At 39.1% G+C, this 23,783-nt stretch overlaps 1 protein-coding gene and 1 long non-coding RNA gene across 3 annotated transcripts in view; both read left to right on the top strand.

The window, feature by feature from the left end:
* Positions 1 to 15,476, top strand: part of LOC124113984 (multiple epidermal growth factor-like domains protein 10) — a 90,143-nt gene extending 74,667 nt beyond the window's left edge. For both annotated transcript variants that reach the window (XM_048400478.1, XM_048400477.1), the window contains exons 3-8: positions 1,006 to 1,233; positions 10,424 to 10,564; positions 10,957 to 11,103; positions 11,601 to 11,738; positions 13,885 to 14,022; positions 15,249 to 15,476. In XM_048400478.1, coding sequence (XP_048256435.1) covers positions 1,006 to 1,233; positions 10,424 to 10,564; positions 10,957 to 11,103; positions 11,601 to 11,738; positions 13,885 to 14,022; positions 15,249 to 15,421 — 965 coding nt within the window. In that variant the 3' untranslated portion in view covers positions 15,422 to 15,476. The remainder of the gene's footprint in view (positions 1 to 1,005; positions 1,234 to 10,423; positions 10,565 to 10,956; positions 11,104 to 11,600; positions 11,739 to 13,884; positions 14,023 to 15,248) is intronic.
* Positions 15,477 to 17,309: 1,833 nt separating this feature from the next.
* LOC125382133 lies at positions 17,310 to 23,612 on the top strand. Its single transcript, XR_007222345.1, has 3 exons — positions 17,310 to 17,444; positions 23,149 to 23,269; positions 23,388 to 23,612. It is a non-coding gene; the product is annotated as an uncharacterized LOC125382133 (long non-coding RNA).
* Positions 23,613 to 23,783: the final 171 nt, after the last annotated feature.

Here is a 23,783-nt window from a genome sequence, read left to right as displayed (position 1 = left end):
GTCGTCTGCGATTGAGATGGGCCCGGACTGTACGACGTTGGCAATGACGTGACTGGCAGAGGGTTGTCTTCACTGACGAAAGTCGATTCTGTATGTTTAGGGCTGATGGAAGACAACGTGTTCAGGGTGAACGAACCGCGGCGTGTTGCGTCCCTGAGGTTGTACCATATGGTGGAGGGAGTGTCATGTTGTGGGCAGGGATCTGTGGGCAGGAGTTGACACCGCTGGTCATCGTTGATGGAAACTTGACAGCTCAGCGTTACATGGATAACATCCAGTTGTCCTACCATTTCTCCAACAGCAGCCACGTTGTGTCATTTATCAGTATGACAACGCCAGAGCCCATACGGCCAGAATTGTCACTAACTTTCTCGCAGCCAGCAACGTCAACGTCCGGCCGTGGCCTGCATGCTCACCCGACATGTTCCCGATAGAACACCTCTGGGACTTGATGGATCGTCGTGTTCGACAACGACCACACTCTCCAGCCAACCGGCAAGAACTTATCTTTGCCCTCCAAGAAGAATGGCGTCAAATCCCACGTGACCTCATCAGTTGACTGACTTTTTCTGTGCGTCGAACAGTTTTGCGTGTATTGAGGCATTTGGTGGTCACACACGCTACTAATGGTTTGTTATTGAACGTGAGCGATTGTTTATGTACTCTGCCTATTGTCCATGATTCTGAAAGCTCGAGTTTTGTACCACACCCAACTTTGGAGGGCTCTGACGTCATTCTCGGTCGCGGTATGATTGTCATTTTCAGTGTTGATTATGTTGATATATTGATCTTCTCAATACACTTTACTTCGTGCATGTATGTTTTGTTGTTCTTGAGCAAGAGTGATTTCAAACTCTGGTAAAGTTTCTTTTGGACGTCAGTTTATATTCATTACACATATACACTTGTATGTCACGTTGTCGTAAGCCCACGCTGTATATGCTTATCTATTATGCCGAGAATCAATATATAGATAGATATTATTTTAGCAAATTTTCCTTTCAGTCAAGGCACGACGCAATGGCCTTCAACTCTACGCTTCTGTGACAAATTCATCTGAGCCCAAAGAAGGAAGTCTATGTCACACAGTTACTGGAAGTCCTGACGGTACAGACATCCCGGACGTACTGGAAGTGACATGTCCTGGTACATGGCGCTACCTGACTGTCTACACTGAGACAAGTAATGATGGACAGGGTGCTGTGCTAGACTTTGCTGAGGTAGAAGTGTGGAGTAAGTATAAACACAAAGAGAGATCATTTGCATGTTAATCTGAATTGGTGTGTTCTCGCGGTACAGTGCATGAATATATTTGTGAAATCATGGATGTTATCAGCTACAAAGTCGTATCGTATAACACAAAGATGAATCAGTTCTCACTAATCTAGAAATAATGGTTAACGTCATGTTTGTACTATTGAAGAAAGGTCACGTGTTACAGAATAACACACAGGTAACAGGAGTAAAATCAGAAAAAGAAATCTCACTGCAACATCAGGGAAACGTTAACTGAAAATTGTCAAATATTCAACCAAACCAGGTTTGTGTTGGGTGCTGCCTTGACAAAAGAGAAAAAATCGTAAAAATGAATCGTGTCATTTAACACCATGTTTTGGATCATGAACGGCAAATGAATTGTCAAGTCTAAGTCACATTAAGAAAAGAACACACCTCAGCGGCTTACTTGCAGCTGTTTAGTGCAAGGAATGGTGGAGAGTGTCAGCAAGAGTGCAACTATAACACGACATCTTGGGAATATTCAAGACCAACCAATAACTGACGGCATGCACAACCACACACGCGGTCGGGGAATGACAGACATTCATAAGAGTCATTTCGTCGGCTCTTTCAACAAACATGAGGTTCATGGTGACTATTTTTTCCCCCGCTTTGGAATAAAGGAAGACAGTTGCAGTTCACTACCGTCAAGACCTGATGTTTCATACACAAACATGTCCGCTTAACCAATTACTGATTGCAAGAGTAATCCTGGCAGACATGTTTCATGTGGCTACATTTCTTTTATGTCAAACAGGGTTCACTGCGCCCTATACAATTGAAGGAGTTATAGGTTTGCACACAATTTTAAATATTCTATTTGAAAAAGAAAATCACATCTTATGTTAAAGTGTTCCTCTCTCATTCCATTTGTGAGGTTTGTTTCATTACACTTGGAGCATTCATTCACCCTATCATATTTCAGTGAGTGTAACACCTGAAACAAGCCTCTGGAACCACCACGATGACCATTATCTCAGTCATTTTCGGTCCAAATCTGGAATAAGTTATCGTTTGACAAACAACACTTTTAGGATGAATACACAATACATTTACGAGTAGAAAGTGGTCAAATGAAACAATTGTTATATTTGGGATAACACTTTCTTAGTACAGTATAGATTCTCATACTTTTTATTTTGGTTGAGTCCCGTCTGGCATTCGAGCCCACACTGCCAGAGTGAGGCACCTAATCGCTAGCACATAAAGTTAGCGATCTAACGCACTCACCCATCGAGGCTTCCACAAAAATGAAAATCCGCCAACTGGTAGTCTAGATCACCCCTCTGACAAGTGTAAATTGGCACGGTTCCAATACAATACACAGTGCAATTTAGAAAGTGTAATGTAACAAATGTTATATTTGTGGTAACACGTTCTTAGTAAAGTACAGATTCTCGTACCTTTTTGGATTCGTAGCTTTCCGCCATGTTACAATAACAACAAAAACCACCCACATCGTAGAAGTAATGGCTGATAGTAGTTGTGTAACGATACGGCGATAAAGTATTGTATCCCGATGCACAGCCCACGATATGATGCATCGATTTGGAAAGCATGTATCGCAATACATACGATATTTTCATAACACAGTTTTACTTACTTTTAAACATGAAATACGTTTAACAGTTTAAAAGGAATGTCCAGTGAATGAAAACCAGACTATCCGAACGTGCCACCTGCCACATGCTTGACTATAAATAGCCTATAAGCGCCATCTGTAAACACTGACGAGAGTTTCTGTTCACTTTTCCGAAACGAAATTACGAAATACATTTATAATTTTCTTTTTTTTGATACATTTCTATGAAAGTGGTCCTAAAATGTTAAATAGTTAGTAGATCTAGAAAAAAAATAGTTTTATTAGTATTGTTTTTACCCACAATGCACTTCATATCAAGTTAACAACAAACATGGCCGCCAATGAAGGGCAGACGAGACTGCCAGATCCACCGGCAGTATATCGGGCTGCTGTGTGGAAACATTTTGGTATTGAAGCAACGTATGAGAGCAGAGGTGTAGCAACTCCCGATAAATCAAAAGTAATGTGCAAACATTGTAGAATAGCAGTGAAGTATTCTGGCAATACCACAAACTTGACGACGCACATGCAACGGCGTCACCCGGATGTTCATCTCGCAAAATCCCAGTCTGGAAGAAGTCAGACAGCGACAAGTAGTGGCGCATTTGCAACTTCCTCTCAACCTAAGCTGAACTTTGACAGTAAGTTAAAATTTACAAGTGTTAGATCTCAGACTACAACCCGATCTATTGCCGAATTTATTGTGAAAGACCTCCGACCTTTTTCAGTTGTTGAAAACGAAGGTTTCAAGCGAAACATTTACCAGTTGGAACCCAGATACAAAATTCCGTCAAGACCCTACTTTTCTGATAAAGCTGTGCCAGAAATGTATTCTCAAGTGGTGGATGACTTGAAACTTCAACTTAAAGCAGTTGAGTCTGTCAGCGTGACAACAGACGGTTGGACCTCACGCCATACTGAATCTTACGTCACTGTCACATGTCACTTCATTACAGCTGACTGGAATATGCAAAGTTATGTACTGGAGACAGAACTTATGAACGAATCACACACTGCTCAAAATGTGGCTGATGCTCTTATTAAATGTTTGCAAGATTGGGATATTAACGAAAAAACATTTTCAGTTGTAACTGACAATGCCTCCAACATGGTGGCAGCCATGAAACTTCTTCCATATCATCATATGCGGTGTTTTGCCCATACTTTGAACATTGCTTCGCAGAAAGCATTGAATATACCTGCTGCTTCCACAGTGCTTGCAAAAATCAGAAGAACTGTATCGTTTTTCCACAAAAGTTCAATTGCAACAAATGTCTTGTAAGAGAAACAAGTGTTACTCAATTTGCCTGAACATAAACTGAAGATAGATGTTTCAATCCCTGGAACAGCTCTTACGAGATGATCGAACGTTACCTAGAACAGCAGCCTGCAGTGCATGCTGCTATGCTCAGCAAAGAAATAAGAAAATCTTAACGAGATTTGGCAACTTTTGCCGACAGCGATTTGTCTGTTGCTGAAGACATCCTTGGTATTATGAGGCCTATGAAAATAGCTACAGTTGCCCTCAGCGAAGACACTGGTCCAACCATATCAATGGTGAATCCCCTGTACCACAAGTTACTACAAGACTTATCACCAAAGGCTGACGATAGCACAGTTGTTAGGGACATGAAGCGGGTTATGCTTGCAGATCTACAGCCAAGATATAAAGGTTGGTGAATATTTTGTTTAAGAGAATTTTAGAGAATGTCTTTTGTAAGTTTTGTTGGAGAATGTCTACCTAATTTGATATTGTACTCATTTCTCCATGGGCTAGTCTGTATTGTACAGAGTCTGTTCTTTTTCATTAAAGTGATTTTATATGACAAACTAGTTAGAATATTCTCAAAGTAATGACAGATGATAAAAGTGTTAAATGATAATTGCAGTTATGAACTTATGGGTATGGAGATGTATATTTCTAATAATTTCAGATGACCATGACTTCCTGGTGACTGAATCTGCATTGGATCCCCGGTTCAAAGGACTCCCCTTTGTAGATGACTTGGCACGACACCAAATCTTTTCACAACTGGCAGTCACTGCGAGTGAAGTGGCAGGTTTAGTTCAGGTAGTTCATAATTCTATGTTGATAATTATTAATTAAGCAAGTTAACAACCAGACTGTTCCTCTAACTGACTCATGAATTTGCAAACAATGATACATTCCATTTTATTGAATCCTATGAACATATGTTGAGTGAGCAAATACAGTTGTTCATTTTTCAAATCAATTTTATTTTTTTACAAATTATGATATTAAAATAGTTCTTTTTCATGGAGGTGAAGACGGAACCAGAGGGCGCTCAGGATGGGATGGTTGCTGAGGAACCGCCACTACCCATGCTCCAACTTCCAGATGACATGACCACTCCCCAGGAGGATCAGGGGCATCATGACACAAGCCACACAAGTGATTCTTCTGACTCATCTCCTGAAAAAAAGAATATCAAACATGAGATTCTTGAATGTGGAAGTGGAGGAGGCGGCATTCTTTGTGAGAATGTTTGGTGATACGTTCTTTACCAAAGTTAAGACAAAGCAAAAGTCAGCCGTTGAGATGGCCCAAGACGAAATTCTTCGTTATCAAAGAACAGAAACTCCTGTACTTACAAGTTCTCCACTTAGATGGTGGGATGAGAACTCTCTGTTTTATCCCAGGCTTTCAAAGCTAGCTAAGAGATATCTTAGCGTTCCGTCAACATCTGTGCCATCAGAGAGAGTTTTTAGCACCGCAGGTGATGTGGTCACAGCACAGCGATCTGCTCTCAAACGGAAGCATGTGAACAGATTGATATTCTTAAAGAAAAACTTGAAGTTAAACTGAACTGAACTTACTGAAATAAACAAGTTGAAACTTGATAAATGATATTTAAAGTTTATGTTTATTTTTTGGCACAAAGTTATGAGTAACTTTTTCTTTCAGCCATTTAGTATTTTCAGTAAAACATACTGTATTGCTGACAATTTGCTATAACAGTAAATACATGCCTTATATCTTCTTCAACTGTACTTGTCACATCTTTTAGAGAGCAGAAAGACATTAACTTGGCTTAGCTTGTACCAGTAAACACTGTATCGTGATACGTATAGTATCGCGACCCCTGTATCGCGACTCTCCCGTATCGTCACACCACTAGCTGATAGGCTTCTTCATTTAATGCATAGTGTAGAGGACTACTTCAATTTAAGATTAGTCATATATTTATATTATGATTATGATATTATTGTCATTACCATTCTTTTAGATTACTACAAATAAAAGTTACTATTTTTTTCATATCAAGCAGAGGGAGGTATGCATATGGAGATAATTTCTAACATCGGCATTGTTATTACAATTCTCAATTCTTATTTCAAATTTATCTTTAGTTTAGTTGTGTAATTTAATTGGTATTATTTTGCAATTGATACAAAGACTTGATTAATAAAATGTATAGTCCCTGTGCTTCAAAGTAAGCAAAAAAAAGAAATAGGGCACATCAAAGGATAATCATATATAATGACTCTATTGTACGTCGGAGTCAACGATATTTGTATATTCTTCATGATTGGTTTGACACGGATACGTCATGATAAGGCAATGAGAAATTGACACATATTTTCTGTTACATGACTATATACTGACATTATCACTCATGTTTAGCAGTTGTGTAAGCGTCGAAACTCTTCCATAATCATTCCTGCCAAAAGTCGATGTTTTAGGATCATTAATGCCCGTGGTGCAGCTATTTATAGTTCATTGTCCAATGTAAATCATTCGTTGACAAATAGAATCGCATGCTTATCGACGACGCCGTGCTACATTATCGCGTATTCATCATGATCAAATTGACTGGTGTCGACATTACTTCAATAAACATGTACGTGATCACGCACGCAGTATTATCAAATACTACAGTTCTATTATGCGATGAATTGAACTGTATCAGCGAAGGCATTACGAAATACCATTCACGGCGTTAATTACCACATGTATTGACATTTCGGATATTTACTAGGAAAAATGAATTTAAAAAATAGCATATTACTGATCACCGGTATTTGTCTTTAATGAAATCACAAATGATATTTCCAAAACGTTAGCCGATTACCCTAGAATCGTTTAGAATGCTTTGGAAAATACGCAAATACGACCGCCAAAGTGAACTTTCCGCCATATTGGATAGGGTTTACAAAACTACGTTCCATGCATACCGGTAAGGAGACTCTAATTACATTACATATATTTCAAGTTCAGCTGCAAAGCATACATCCTTGAATTCCTCATACATTTAAGAATCAAATGACAAATGGTCTTTGTCACCAAGACAAAGAAATTAAGCAAAACAAAGTAGGTGTGAAAACGAACGTTGGCTCGGAAAACTGCATTTGTTTGAAATGTAAACAAAACAACATTCAGATTTTACATAGTGTAGCATTTTCTCCTAATTTGAGCTATATATTGTCTATCTGTTGCATACATTGATTCAACATTTTCAGAATATGCATGAAAAGAGAATCGTAGGAAGATTTAGGGAATTAAACATAAGTATATTGCAAGGAATTGATAAATTCAACAGAAATAGTCAAAGTTTCCGTCCTGCGTGACGCCATGACTGACGCAAAATCACGCACAGCGACAACGGTATTTATCGGAATATCTGACTATTTCTCTTGGTTTCAATGAGAAATATAACAACATATACCAGTAAACAGATTGTCAGAATGTTTCTGATAACTTACATGTCACATTTATGTATATACGACCCCTGAATCAACGAAAGTCCCCTCGTAAATTCCCGCTAACCGTTGTTAGTGAACACGCCAATTTTTAAAAGCCGGACACCGGTAGTGATCTTATAGGTCAACATTGTTGTACATCTTTGGTAATTTCTTTGAGGTGAAGGTCCTTGAACGACAGCTCACAGATCATTGTATCCTGCTGTGGACAGTTTCAATTATGATGTTGATTTTGCATATCTTTTATACATTGTTCACACAATTAACGTCACTATGGATATTTATCAATGTTCAATATGATATCATACGGAGATTTTGGCCACAAAATGTATGAACCTTTGATAATCTCCTGATTATTTGAACATTGTTTACATAAGAAATTGATAAGTTTGTAGTGTCATATACGACATTTGTTTTTCCTTCAGAGAAGTGTCAGACGATGAAATGTAAATGTAACTGCAGCATGTACGTATTTCTTTGGATTGCAATAGTCAATATTGTAATGTCATATAAAACAGGTTAATGAAAAGCCATTTCATTTGATTTTAAATTTATTTTAACTGAATATATATATATATATATATATATATATATATATATATATATATATATATATATATATCTTTAACGAAATGGATAATAATTTTTGTTAACATATATGCACAATTTTAGAAGAATTGTCTTGGTCTGGGAATTGTTTTTTATGTTGTTATTGATATGCAGAATGTTGATACCTTACGACTCGCCATAATGTTGGTTGTTTCGAAATATTCTTTGGGATATCTGATTATGTAAAATTGATACAAAACATGTGCGCGTTGTGTCCAATTAAGATAGACGGTAAACTATCTGATTGTTTACATATTCAATACCTTATTTAAACTATAAAAGCAGTCATTTTATGTCGAGTATGATATCAACAACCACGACCCTCTCTGCAGCCCCCTTTTACCAGCACCTTGCCTCTCTGTCAGCCGCTGTTTTATGTTTATGTTTAACAATGTTTCTTATCTATATTCTTTGTTTAACATAGCATACCTATCTTATCCCATAACTATTTATTTTAATCTCAAAACTTCTTAATTGAATCGAATGGTATACTTTATTGCTCCATATTTAATATCAAAATGTACTCCCACTTGACGTCAACTGCGATCGACTGACGGTTGGAGCCATTCCCGCATTGCTATGAATCTACATTGAAACGTTGCGAGATGTAACAAACCAGAAGTTGTAATCCATAAAGGTGCACGATTTCTTATTTACTCACAAGAATTCTAGCAAACAGTGCATGTGGTAGTGCAAGAAGGAAACTGTTTAACACACAAACCTTTTCTTTCCATATTCATAATACTGTAAGATATCTTATCAGTTATTCAACTCAAAGGACAAGGCAAAATATTATTCATGTACAATTAACTTATCCCCAAATGTCATTTAGGAAGATTGGCCAAGGGAAAGGTCCCTGTGATGGACTAGGAGGTGCATGTAAACGCCAGGCATCCGACGCAGTTAAACAAGGAAAAGCGACAATTCAAGATGTCCACGAATTTTATGAGTTGGCGAGACACAATAAAAAATCAATCCAATATAGATTCTACTCTACTGCTGAAGTAGAGAAGGCTGAGTAGGACATATCTTCCTCTAACGCAAAGGTTGTACATGGTACAATGAATATGCACGCAGTCATGCAGCAGAATTGGGTTCTTTTTTCTTGTACGTATAAGTGTCTATCTCGCCCTGATGAAATTTGGGTAGAATTTGACGATGTGCTCTGCTTTATTGATGAACCGGTCGCTATTGGCAAAACAAGGCGCCAGTACAAGGTAGCTGCACGTGACGTCGCCCGTTCCGAGAAGGCATTCAAATGAACATTCACTTCGTATTTTGTACAAATGTCCCAGATTTCAACGATGCCTCAAAAAGCATCAGATACATTATGTTAGAGTTTGTGCTGAATGTCATATGGAGAAAATATAAACTTCATCTTTCATATACATGTTTAAACTTCAGACGGTTTTAAGCCAAAGATCGGGCACTTGTGAACTTTTGTTGTTGATTCAGGTTGACATCAGATACGTCAGGTTTTGCATGTGAAGATTATTGCTGTGTTCTCAGTAGACCAATTCTTGAAGGCCAGGGAATTTGCGTGTAGTTTGTTCGATATTTGTACCAACGTTTGTTATCAAGTTATTTTTGCAAAATGAACAACCTTTCATAGCCAATACGTGTCTGTTATTGTTTGCTAATATCTGTAGAAAATGTGTTCCTTGAACGGGTGTCCGCGACACTGTCCTATTTTGATACAACTGACCCTTAGGCAATGACTTCGTTTGAAAATAATATAATATGTAGTCCTTTTTGCCCTTTAATAAATACTGTGCGATATATTTTGATTGCAATAATAACATGCAGTCTGACGTATCTGACTATAGGAAATATGACATTGTTATCATTAAAAAAAACTCTGATGTCATTTGGGTCACCCTATGATTGATTCTGAAAGCCTGAATACTGATTTTACTGAAAATACGTTATTTTTTTCAATATCAAGAAATATATTTATTAACATCTGATATGTGAAATATATCATTAAGCTTAGAATCCGTGTACGGCGCCACAAGTCGATGTAGATACTTGCGCCCCTTTGCCGGATTCGTCCTCATTAGATTTCCAGGTCTGTCGGCACCATACCCTCGGTCATTGGCTCCACGAAAGTGGTAAACGTCTGAGACCTACATCACTTCGGGCTCCCTCCCACATCAAGCAGACACATCGCTATATAACTGATTTGGTCAAATTTGCGCTCAACCGAATTTTTGCACTCATTTTATTTACCAGCATGCACTTCTGGGTATTACGGAAGCAACTGTGAACAACGCTGTGATGCACGTCAGTGCAAGATGACCTCCAGTTGTGACGTACAAGGACAGTGTGTCGGTGGGTGTGCGGCTGGATATCAAGGAACAGACTGTATTCAAGGTAATAGTCAACACACCAGATCCATGACGGGTGCAGGAAACGCTTACTGTTTCTCGAAGACCTGGTATAATTCCTACTTGTTGTAGTCGGAATCGTACACTTAGCTCTGCAGTAAGTAGAGATTTCTTATGATTATGGAAATGTTTTTTGGTGTTATTTACAAAACGTACTTTTTAATTGCGTTTATTTAACTGATTCAGCGAGTGTGTGCCTGTGTTGTTCTGCATTACCACCAGATATATTGCATTTACGTGTGAGGATGTATTTTCCAGTTTTTCTTAATCCATACTTTTAATTATTTTTTGATGACTGGTTGGTCAATTCGGTGGCAGTTTGAAGTCTTTTCAAGTTTATACACTCTCAAACGTAGCTTTCACTCCTACCTGACACAGCATGTACATCGGGGATGTACGGCCCTAACTGTGCCCGAGAATGCAGTTCCCGACACTGTAAGACACGCCCCTCTTCATGTGACAGAGTGATAGGACGGTGTCCTGATGGGTGTGAAGATGGATGGACAGAGATAGACTGCACAAGAAGTAGGTTAAAGGCACCATTATTTTAACAGTTTCAAAAGAAAGTTCTCATAACATAAAAAAAGGTTGTGTAACAGTCCTGTCAGTAGTATATCATTGAGGCAGAGTATTTCCGTGAAAAGAAATGATAGGCCATTTACTTTATCTGGACTAAAATCAAACAATGAATATGTCTTATTCGTATCTATAAGCACTGTGTTATTCTGCACAGGTTGTACGTGCATGTTGTAGGCGACACTTATTTCTCATTATAAATTATCACTCAGCCAGGAATCCCCAAAATGCTTCAAAATAATTCGACTTCTTTTCCCTCCACTAAAATGATGATAACGCGTGAAGGTTAGTTGGGCGCGGTTGAAATTAAAGAAACACAAATTAGGTTCCAATATATTGTTCAAAAATATATAATAATAAGGAATCATAGGATTCAAGGTACAATAATAACACTTGAATTCCGGAACATAGTGTGTAAAGTGATTACTAAGTCCATTTACTTTCAGACTGTGCTGATGGCTTTTATGGAAATAACTGCTCTCTGAAATGTGCGGATAGACATTGTACTAGTACATCCTGTCTTGTTGATGGAGCATGCAGTGCTGAATGTGATGTGGGATGGACACGGCAGGACTGCACACAAGGTAACATTCAATTTTCTGGTACCAAACTGACATACATATATTTTATATACAAGTCTGCCATCTATTATAATTCAAGCATACAACAGAAACGTACATCTAACACAAGATGAGGATATATCATTAACAATAAAACGGCGGTACACAGTTACCTTTTTTTAAAGTTGCTCAAGGAATTTTGGAAAGATATTAGCAATGTATTTTTCCTGAAAATGTTCGTGGCTTCGTGATTTTGTCAGAGTCGTTCAATCGACTCTGCTTTCAACGGAGATTTCTATTGATTATGTTTGTTTGTTTGGTTGTTAATTGTTTAACGCCTTTTATCTATCCGCTCAATTTGGATAGGGTGACATGCATCAACCAAGTCTGCGAGACTAACCTCCCGATCCCATTAGTTGCCTCTTACGACAAGGGTGAAGGTGAAGACAAATTCCAATGCGGATCTTGACATGTTTCGTTTGATTAATGACAAGTTTTGTGGCTTTTATTTACATTTGACGTCAGTACACTTGGTCCAGTGATGCTTCATCTTTGTCCCACGATAATTAGAAAGAGAAATCACATTCTTATTTCTTATCAACAGGTCTTTTGTGTCTTAGATAATTGTTTGAAGGATGTAGTCAATTTGTTACGAATGAAAGTAGCTCTTCTCATAGTAGCTTCATGTATCCAAATATGTGTGTCCTGGATTCCAAATTGACAATATCTGGGTCAACTTTGGGGACAAGTAGTAGGTACCCCTGTGAGATCCCGAAGTTGATATGTTTGTATACGTTTGATGAGATCCCCATGAGATCCCGTAGCTGATCTGTTTGTATATGTTTGATCCCGTGAAATCGCGAAGCTGATCTGTTTGTATATGTTTGATCCCGTGAGATCCCGGAGCTGATTTGTTTGTATATGTTTGATCCCCATGAGATCCCGAAGCTGATCTGTTTTTATACGTTTGATCCCGTGAGTTCCCGTAGCTGATCTGTTTGTATATGTTTGGGATATTTCGACTTCTCTTGTCAACTAAAAGAAACAACATTCAGAGGCTTATCTGGATTTGTGCTCAGACATTCTGAATAAAGGCAGTGTCTGTACCTATGAGTCAGACATGAGGGGTGATTTCGATTTTGTCTGATGTCTAGCAGCATACAATTAGCTCCGGTAAAAGGCATCTACTTTGATCAACTGTTTAGGTAGGTAAGAGTATTCATAGTCCTGCTTATGTTATTCCATACATTTTGTGGCAGATATGCAGAAAAATTTACTAAATATGGCACCTCGCTTATCAACAGGATTGGCGATATTATACCCTGTTATTACCTTTGGATGGTTTTTTTAAATCTGCTTACTAACTGGCACTTATTTCTATGCGTGGCGAATGCCACCGACAGAGGAGGACTTGCTTACCCTTTCACGATTACCTGGCGTCATCACTGATTTGCAGTGACCCGTTCATATTATTTTCTTCGCTCATTTGTTGTGTTTTCTGTGAAGGGAAGAGATAAAACTCAGAGGGTTCTAGGTCAGAAGACATTGAGAGTAAGTAAGTAAGTGATGATAAGAAAGTGAAAGCCACATTCTGCAGCTGTAGCTATTGGTGCTGGTAGGACAAAATATGTGTCAAGTTCCCTGAACACCCGACTAGTTAGAATATGAAATGGTCATTTTTAGGTGCATGAAAGCGGCGAGCATTTTATGCATAAATCACCAGTCACAGATCAAATGCATGGGCATTTGTTTGAATCTTTTGGCGACATGGGAATACGTTTCGAATCTGACATGAGACCCTCAAGGTTCCTTGGTTGTAAAATGACCTGATTTGACATCCGACGTGTATAATAGGGGCCGACCATTATTAATACAAAATAACTTGATCCAGCAAGAACATATTCTATTCTCAGAATTTATTTCCCAAAGATAAATTGTACGTTTGACATGCTTGATGTTTTTTGAAAAATACGAGTTATGAAAATAATGATGTCTGTTCCTCACTTTACAGAAAAAAATGCTTTTAGTCGGTGATGGAACATATATCCTGATTCTTACATAAATCCCAGGCACAGTCTTCCGCCTCCCCTTCCCCGAACATGATGGATCGGTCCCTCAGTGTTGATGTGTTAAGATAAGACTATTATTTGCTCTGTGCTATTCCAAACAGAGTGTCCAAGTGGATTGTATGACATCAACTGTAAATCAACCTGCGGCCACTGTGCTGATAACAACACATGTCATCACGTCAATGGAACCTGTCCAGGTGGATGTCAGGCAGGGTGGGAACTTCCCCTGTGCCAGACAGGTTAGTGTAAACCGTCAATAAGTAACACATGTGCTCAGTCTAACAGTTGGAATATATACACAAAGAAGAAGTTAAGCACACCCCTATTTCTGAACCATGACAAATGGCAAAAATCATGGCATGGGATGACGGACCACAGGAGCTGGGCAATACCAATGTCATTTGACAACAAATAAAAAGATATAGGTTAGGTGTAACTGAAATTTACTGACAAAACCATCATGGTGACACGGGTACTGTTTTTGACCTTAGGCAATACCTACAAAAGGTATAGAGCTGCAGGGTAAGGTAAACGAGTTACGTTTGATGCGTGTGAAAATGTTCCTGAAAGTCTCTACTTGACATGACACGTGAAACAGATCAGAAGCGGGTATAACCGCCACGTGCCCGGATGATGCATTCCAATGTACGTCTCATGCCTCTAGTCAGACGTTGGATCTGTTGATGGGTCAACAACAACCATTCCTGATGCAATGCTGCTTCCAATTGGCGTAAATCTTGTACAGGAGGAACTCGCGCCTCTATGCGCCGCCCCAGAATATCCCAAACATGTTCAAGGGGGTTCAAATCTGGGCTCCTTGCTGGCCAGGGTAGAGTCGTTATTGCATTGGCCCTTATGAAATCCACGACTGCATGCGAACGATGAGGCCTGGAATTGTCATCTATGTACTGAGGTCGCGTAGCAAGAGGGTGTTTGTCAAAATGAGGAAAGATGACTGGCCTCAAAACGTCCCGGATGTACTGAGCCCCTGTTAAGTTGCCCCTTATGGTGAAAATTTCCAACCTGCAATCATGAAAGATACACTCCAAACCATTACCGAGCCCCCGCCTTATGCAACAGTCGGTTTAATGTTCCAAGGGATAAAGGCCGTTCTTCCATCGGTGACGTGGAGCAGAAAGCCACTTTCGTCTGACCAATGGATCCGTCTCCAAGTTCTCAGATTCCAATTCTGTCGCGCAATACACCATGCTAAACGAGCAGCTTTGTTGTGATCTCTCAACAAAGGACCCTTTATGACCCGTTTAGCCCTCAGTCCTGCAGAGATATCATAAATATATAATTATTTCTGTTATTTATTAGAATCAAATAGAACGCCTTCCAGTACCTTAAACTCCCGAGAAAAAAAACGATTGAAATGTCAGATCCACGCTTACGAGTAATCAACAACCCAACTAGGTTATGTATAATGTAGCTGCAAATATACAACTGTTTATTTTCTACTCAGGTTGTGACAATGGGAAATTCGGCGTGAACTGTGAGAGACACTGCGACCGCTGTAACGGGACATGTGATGCTGTTGATGGAAGATGTCTCTGGGGATGTGCTGAGGGATACACTGGTTCCAAATGCGCAGTGAAGCGTGGTAAGATATACTGTGTAGTTCATCATAATAAATAAATGGTCTGAACTTCAGAGATGAGCAGCAGGTCACAGGGCATCACGAATATAATACATGTCTTGGCATTTGTAATGAAATGTATGTGACTGTATCCGATGGTATGAATCTTTTGGCGACATGGAAATACGTTTCGAATCTGACATGAGACCCTCAAGGTTCCTTGGTTGTAAAATGACCTGATTTGACATCCTACGTGTATAATAGGGGCCGACCATTATTAATACAAAATAACTTGATCCAGCAAGAACATATTCTATTCTCAGAATTTATTTCCCAAAGATAAATTGTACGTTTGACATGCTTGATGTTTTTTGAAAAATACGAGTTATGAAAATAATGATGTCTGTTCCTCACTTTACAGAAAAAAATGCTTTTAGTCGGTGATGGAACATATATCCTGATTCTTACATAAATCCCAGGCACAGTCTTCCGCCTCCCCTTCCCCGAACATGATGGATCGGTCCCTCGGTGTTGATGTGTTAAGATAGGACTATTATTTGCTCTGTGCTATTCCAAACAGAGTGTCCAAGTGGATTGTATGACATCAACTGTAAATCAACCTGCGGCCACTGTGCTGATAACAAAACATGTCATCACGTCAATGGAACCTGTCCAGGTGGATGTCAGGCAGGGTGGGAACGTCCCCTGTGCCAGACAGGTTAGTGTAAACCGTCAATAAGTAACAAATGTGCTCAGTCTAACAGTTGGAATATATACACAAAGAAGAAAGTTAAGCACACCCCTATTTCTGAACCATGACAAATGGCAAAAATCATGGCATGGGATGACGGACCACAGGAGCTGGGCAATACCAATGTCATTTGACAACAAATAAAAAGATATAGGTGAGGTGTAACTGAAATTTACTGACAAAACCATCATGGTGACACGGGTACTGTTTTTGACCTTAGGCAATACCTACAAAAGGTATAGAGCTGCAGGGTAAGGTAAACGAGTTACGTTTGATGCGTGTGAAAATGTTCCTGAAAGTCTCTACTTGACATGACACGAGAAACAGATCAGAAGCGGGTATAACCGCCATGTGCCCGGATGATGCATTCCAATGTACGTCTCATGCCTCTAGTCAGACGTTGGATCTGTTGATGGGTCAACAACAACCATTCCTGATGCAATGCTGCTTCCAATTGGCGTAAATCTTGTACAGGAGGAACTCGCGCCTCTATGCGCCGCCCCAGAATATCCCAAACATGTTCAAGGGGGTTCAAATCTGGGCTCCTTGCTGGCCAGGGTAGAGTCGTTATTGCATTGGCCCTCATGAAATCCACGACTGCATGCGAACGATGAGGCCTGGAATTGTCATCTATGTACTGAGGTCGCGTAGCAAGAGGGTGTTTGTCAAAATGAGGAAAGATGACTGGCCTCAAAACGTCCCGGATGTACTGAGCCCCTGTTAAGTTGCCCCTTATGGTGAAAATTTCCAACCTGCAATCATGAAAGATACACTCCAAACCATTACCGAGCCCCCGCCTTATGCAACAGTCGGTTTAATGTTCCAAGGGATAAAGGCCGTTCTTCCATCGGTGACGTGGAGCAGAAAGCCACTTTCGTCTGACCAATGGATCCGTCTCCAAGTTCTCAGATTCCAATTCTGTCGCGCAATACACCATGCTAAACGAGCAGCTTTGTTGTGATCTCTCAACAAAGGACCCTTTATGACCCGTTTAGCCCTCAGTCCTGCAGAGATATCATAAATATATAATTATTTCTGTTATTTATTAGAATCAAATAGAACGCCTTCCAGTACCTTAAACTCCCGAGAAAAAAACGATTGAAATGTCAGATCCACGCTTACGAGTAATCAACAACCCAACTAGGTTATGTATAATGTAGCTGCAAATATACAACTGTTTATTTTCTACTCAGGTTGTGACAATGGGAAATTCGGCGTGAACTGTGAGAGACACTGCGACCGCTGTAACGGGACATGTGATGCTGTTGATGGAAGATGTCTCTGGGGATGTGCTGAGGGATACACTGGTTCCAAATGCGCAGTGAAGCGTGGTAAGATATACTGTGTAGTTCATCATAATAAATAAATGGTCTGAACTTCAGAGATGAGCAGCAGGTCACAGGGCATCACGAATATAATACATGTCTTGGCATTTGTAATGAAATGTATGTGACTGTATCCGATGGTATGCTTACATACATTAATTACAAGCGAATCTGAATTTTGCTGTACATTTGGAAATTTCTCGATTCTGATTGGTCAGTCAGGTGTTATCAAATCACAATAAACCCTATTTGATTTAAACAACCAATTTAACGGCCGCATCACCCTGAAAGCTTTTTTCATAGAATAATGGGTTTTTTTCAGTCATTGTCGGTAGACATATATAAATAATCATATCTGCAATTATAGCTTACAAAGTGAAAAGTTGTGGTTACTACAATGTACTAAGGGTGTGCAGCAATTCATTTTTTGCAGAAAAGACTATAGAAATCTACAAACAGAATGTATTTTAAGTTTAGGGGACCACAGAGAGCTTGGAATTTGGCCCTTTTCTATTTACGTCTACATGATGATATATCCTTTGCCTCACAATGAGCGATATGACGTCATAATGAATACGTGCGGTGTACAACGAAAGCTTTGCAAGGTATGCTTAGTTTTCTGTAGGGGTACCAACCTATTTTGCTTAAAGGCTGTTGTCTGTGATTCCATCGACAACCCATTCAAAACACTGGACGCACCCCATGCCGCTTAACTCAATATATTTGCTAACACCAAAGAGTTCGCGTTTTATTTAGTCATGGTAGAATAGACAAAAATATTCTGTGTTTTAAATTTTGCGCTGGGTAACCTGTAAATTTAACCGCGCTAAATTTAACATTTGAAACTTCACGCTGCACGTTTTGTTCCAAATTAAAGCTCGCACAGTTAAATCAACAAGTAACCAAGCTCTACATTGAAAACACAAGGTCATAAATAATTGTTTTATGTGAAGTTTGCACGATATACGACTTTTTCCTTGGACGAGAGGTCGGTCACATGACCGCGAAATTGACGTCCAGAAGCGTATAAACGACACAATGCTACGTTCATGCGTTTTCACGAGGTCGTAATCTTGAAATGACACTGACGGACTATTGGTATATTCCCGGGAGTTCCCGGGAGATGTCGACATATTTTCAGGTTATGTTGTATATATTCAAAGAACTATTTAACTCAGTATGAGTTGGGAAACGTATGTGACCGATAGCCGGCAAATACCGACAAAATAACATTGTTGCAATGTTCTTCCGCGAAACCAGAGGACTTCAAACTTAAGCAAACATTGTTACGATATTATTCAGTGAGACCAGTAAACTACACAGTATGACATTATAAGAATTGAACGTCAGTTATAATGAATAATGAAAATCTCATGAAAATGTGTTTATCGCCATACACCATAACACCTAAAATGTACCTTTCATACAATAAATACAGGTCACGGTTTTTGTCAGTTTTGAGTTAAATAATTCCGACCAGAAAGTATTACCAACCTTGGCCACCTATGGACACAATTGCCACCATTGCAAAACATCCCGACCTTTACCATCTGCATTAACGTCAGTCCATTCATCTTTCAAACATTCGGATAGAGATTCACGCGGACCATTTACAGAACATTTTCGACAACACATTATCCAAAAGAATTTAGAAAACCCACAACAATTTCGTGCAACCAAAAGAATACAATATTTCATAATATATGTTTCGAAATATTTCATTTGAGTGGGTTTTTTTCAAAGTAGAGACCGGGATCGCTCAGTCCATGCTCTTGTCCAAGGGCGTAAGTTTCGGCCCTCGGTTTGTAGCACTGGGTGATGACGGAAGACAAAACTCAGGGGTGAAGTTAAGACTACAGCAGCCATGTATATTGATGCAGGTTGAAATGAGTCGAAAAGGTACATGTTGATAATAACGTGACAGAACGCACACCGGGACCGAGTGGCCAATGTTCCCGGGTTGGGAGAACCGTTCTGTCACTTACCTTCTGGTGGTCTCCCTGACTGACCATGTCAGTCGGGTTTTGTAGAGCGAGGTATTACGTAACGTGAGGCAAGGTCATTGTCCCACGTGTATGTATATACGTAAGATCCGGCGACGTTAGGAGGTGTTAATTGAAATTCATAGCGCTGGAGATTAAGGGTCCTGACCTGAGGGGCTTATGATAAGAGGAGGTACGCCGAATGTTTGCTGAATATATCAAACAGACAAGAATTTCGGTGCACTTGGAAACACATTGAACCAATTAGATATTTAGATAAATGAATTGTTAAATGAAATTGCATTATTTTAAATAAAAGTATTGAAAAGAAATGGCTTGCACTATAACTCTCTCAACCAACCTTTGATGACGGCTTTGCGTCTTTGTTACCAGAATTGTTATATTACAGAACAAAAGCATACATCCAGGACTAGGTTTTCAAAAGGTTTGCCATCAACAATATCCCGAGTGTCCTAGCCTCTAATGCTTATCAATCTTAGGTGGCCAGAAGCAGTATGTTTTTGTCCTGCTACACAAGACAGGTTATCAGGCTGAACATGACAAGTCATTTTTGAAACCATGCTGCTTCATGTTTTGTATTTAATGCCATTACAAATCGTTTATAATCGAAATTAAGATTACCATCTAATTGACGGGCAAACAACTCTGGGTATCAGGCTGGATACCAGGAAACAACCTCATCTGCAGGTAACAGCCACCACATCACGTTACTGTCTACGAGCGCCAAAGAGCGTCATGCGATAACATTCAAAGGCTCCGCAAAGCTTACATACAGTTTTATACCAGATATCTTGAAGGCATTTTCCCCATATTCACTTGTGCCATGTGTTTCCTTTGTTTTTGTTCAAGTGAATAATTGACTTGCCCTTGCATGGTTTTTTTCCACAGCTGACACCGGCGTTCACCTTTTCGCAAAAACCTGGCACCATAATAATTTGATTTATATAGTCAGAATCGTAATTTAAATGGACGATTATTTCATTATTTAAATAATCGTTTAATCGTGCACTTTGGTTTTATATTAGCACCATGTATTTTGCATTGGAACCGACAGTACCTTTTTGTCTGGATTATACTCAATTCCTCAAAACTTGCCACAGCTAATTTTCATCGTGCAAGAAGTGGTTTGTGGGTATATGAATATGAAGGTCGTCCATACTACCCGCCGTAAGCTTGAATACAGCATGTTTACACAAGATGCAGATGCAATAACTACAGGGTCCATTATTGACGTCATTTAGGAGGTATTACTACTTCAACAATTTGTGTCAAATCGGGCCTGAAATACTGACACATCGTACTAAAAGCTAACAGCGTTTTAAGTAAGACATCCAGGAACAAGTCTGTTAGGTGCAGATCATTTGCAGAAGGGTGATAATGACATAGTTGTATTTGATAAATGGGTTCCAATTATCATTAAAAAAACATTACTCAGCGATCACTTAAAGAGAAATGTTAAGCAGAGGTACGATACAATGACGCCTGCGGATCCTTCCAAACTAGTTTCTTGTGAGGGTATGAATCAACTAAATGTGTTTCTTTGTCACTTTTGGTATAATCTCTCCAAATTTTAGGACCCGTGAAGATTCCGGGGTAGAGTAGGTCTTCAGCAACCCATGCTTGCCGTAAAAGGTGACTATGCTTGTTGTAAAAGGCGACTAACGGGATCGGGTGGTCAGGCTCGCTGACTTGGTTAATGTATGTCATCGATCCCAATTACGTGGATTGATGCTCATGATAATAATCACTAGATTGTCTGGTCCAGACTCGATTATTTACAGACCGCCGTCATATAGCTTGAATTTTGCTGAGTGCGGCGTTAAACAACTAACCAACCAACCAACCAAATTTAAGGGATCTAAACTGATATGGAATATCCTATTATTCGACAGGGGGCACCGGCATTGTATTTACCCATATACACACACGATTGTTATTTCTATGGAGTAAGAGCTTTGAACAATACCACCTGGGATGTAGGTTAAAGGATGAGATATAAAAATGTAACATTGTTGGGTGTATCACTCAGACTGTAACATATAACTCACTACACCAAAATTGGTGGCGGGGGTTTCGCGCATTCGAAATAAGATCGACAAATCCCTTTCGACATTCATAAGACATCTTTGCCAAAAGCATAGCCGATTGTACGATTCTGACTATATCGTGATGTCAACTTGGTCAAGCACCACCGGCAAAATATGTATCAATATGTACATTATGTATATCTTACTAAAACATGTTTGCATCACGATTCGTGATTACTGTGTAATTACATCACATTCGAAAACGTACGTAGTTTTAATTCGGATTCACTCTAACCGAAAGTAGTTAATGAAATATCATATAATAACTGTTAATATGTTCGTTGTTTGCCAACACTAGACCTCACCACATCGTGTATTGATTTGAGTCCAACAATATTTACATGATTAACAATTGAGATATTACAAAAGACAGAGTGTAATATGCAAACAGGGAGAAGCAGCAGCAAACATAGTTTCACATGTCCAAGTGCAGTTGATATACTTATGGACAGAGTGAAGCAACTGTATATTTTCGTGGTAGATGAGATGGGGGCTCCGATTTATCAACATTGACGAATCACGAAAAGCTTGTTTCTACAAATATCAGTTTTGCTATTGAACATTATTTGTCTTGTAGTTTGATAAAATGTACGTTATTTTTCTCATTTTAAATAATAATAAACGATTTCTCCCTGGGAAGTACAGCTATAGTTAGGACTATGTTAATCAAATTGTGGATAAGTAATAATTTAATCACTTCCACAAGTAGCGTAATTCTTTAAGCATTATATTGTACATCATTTCACCAGAGGAAACATCAGAAGGGGCACATTTTGTTTGTATTTTGGTTTTGGTGTAAAAAGAGCTCAGGGTATGGGTTCTTGAATTCTTTTCATTGTCAGTGTTCCTTAAATTGATACAGTGTCACAAAACACCACAGTTACCAGCAAAACTAGGTAGCAAATTGACTGATGATGGACGGATGGTTCTTTGTGCTTGATGCAAGGCTTATATTTAAACAGACCACACTGATGAAATTTGATGTTTAATAAACATCAAAATCATTAAATAGATGTTTGTCCTTCCTTTGGAGAAAATATCACCTCATTTCATGACATAGGTAGGTTTCGGATATATACGTCTGATACGTTTGCATGTGGACGCTTTCTAAGTGTCATTTCACATCCATTATATTCAGAGACATGAACCAGTGACCTTTCAGTAAACGTATGTCCTATTTTAGATCTCGCACGGTCGACCAGGGTGGAATTAAAACCCAAATGCAATGTGCTTCACAAACGATCTACTGAAACATTGCGTTGGGGTTGATTTAGAATTCTTTTGATCAATGTTTGCCAACTGCTTCTGAATACTTCTGACATTTCTGTTATTAATTCAGTCATATAAATTGCTCTGAAGTATACATGACCACGGAAATAAGAGGATAAACCAATGACTTGTCGCCTCGGAATGAGTTTAAGGTGTCTGAGTGGGATAACTGCGGTATGGTGTCTTAGTTGGCTAGCAGTATAAAACCCGTATAAGTTCGGACTAGTACAAGTCGACTAATACATGTGCATTCTTGTCTCAATATACATGAAATAATCTTGATCGCTACGTTGAACCCCTTATTACCTTACCTCACCTATGTACTGTGTTGCTACTTCTCTTGTTTTAAAGAATCACAGAGATGTTCGGCAATCACTCCTGCAACAGCTGGTATTATCGGCTTAACTGCTGGAATATGTTTCATGCTGATTCTAGGAGTTGGACTCTACGTGGGCCTCGTAAGACAAGGGAGGTAAGTAAACCTTACAAAAACGCCACCTACATGATACTTTTTATCAATTACAATGTATATTTGTTCTTACATCAAATCATCTTCAACAGACGAATGCTTTCTACATTATGTTTCGCAGGCTGCAGTGGATAAGCTCGTCTCACAAGGATGCAGTAGAAGTCAAGGAAACTCAAGTGCCAGTGGACAAGGACACAACACAGCCATCAGACAACTACACATCTATATCCGAGCAGGCACGTGGTCGCAACATCTACAACAACGACTATGCTGCGCTGGATGTCGAGGCAAAGGCGAATAATGACTATGACGTAATTAAGAACCAGGCTTATGAAAATCTGTAGAATGTATACTGAGTCAAATTAAAAACTTCACATTTTTAAAAGTAATCCCATATATGATATACAACGGACAAATGTATCAGAGAAGGTAATTGTTAATCATTAATGTCCAAAGAAGGATTTTAATTAACGGTGGTAAACATAATTTGTTCCAAGCACCTACGGTATTTCGGTAA

Source organism: Haliotis rufescens, unplaced genomic scaffold (genome assembly GCF_023055435.1).
Source record: "Haliotis rufescens isolate VD_foot unplaced genomic scaffold, xgHalRufe1.0.p SCAF_2, whole genome shotgun sequence".
NCBI classification, from domain to species: domain Eukaryota; kingdom Metazoa; phylum Mollusca; class Gastropoda; order Lepetellida; family Haliotidae; genus Haliotis; species Haliotis rufescens.
Note: the sequence above shows the minus strand (reverse complement) of the source record. Positions and strands in the feature narration are given on the sequence as shown.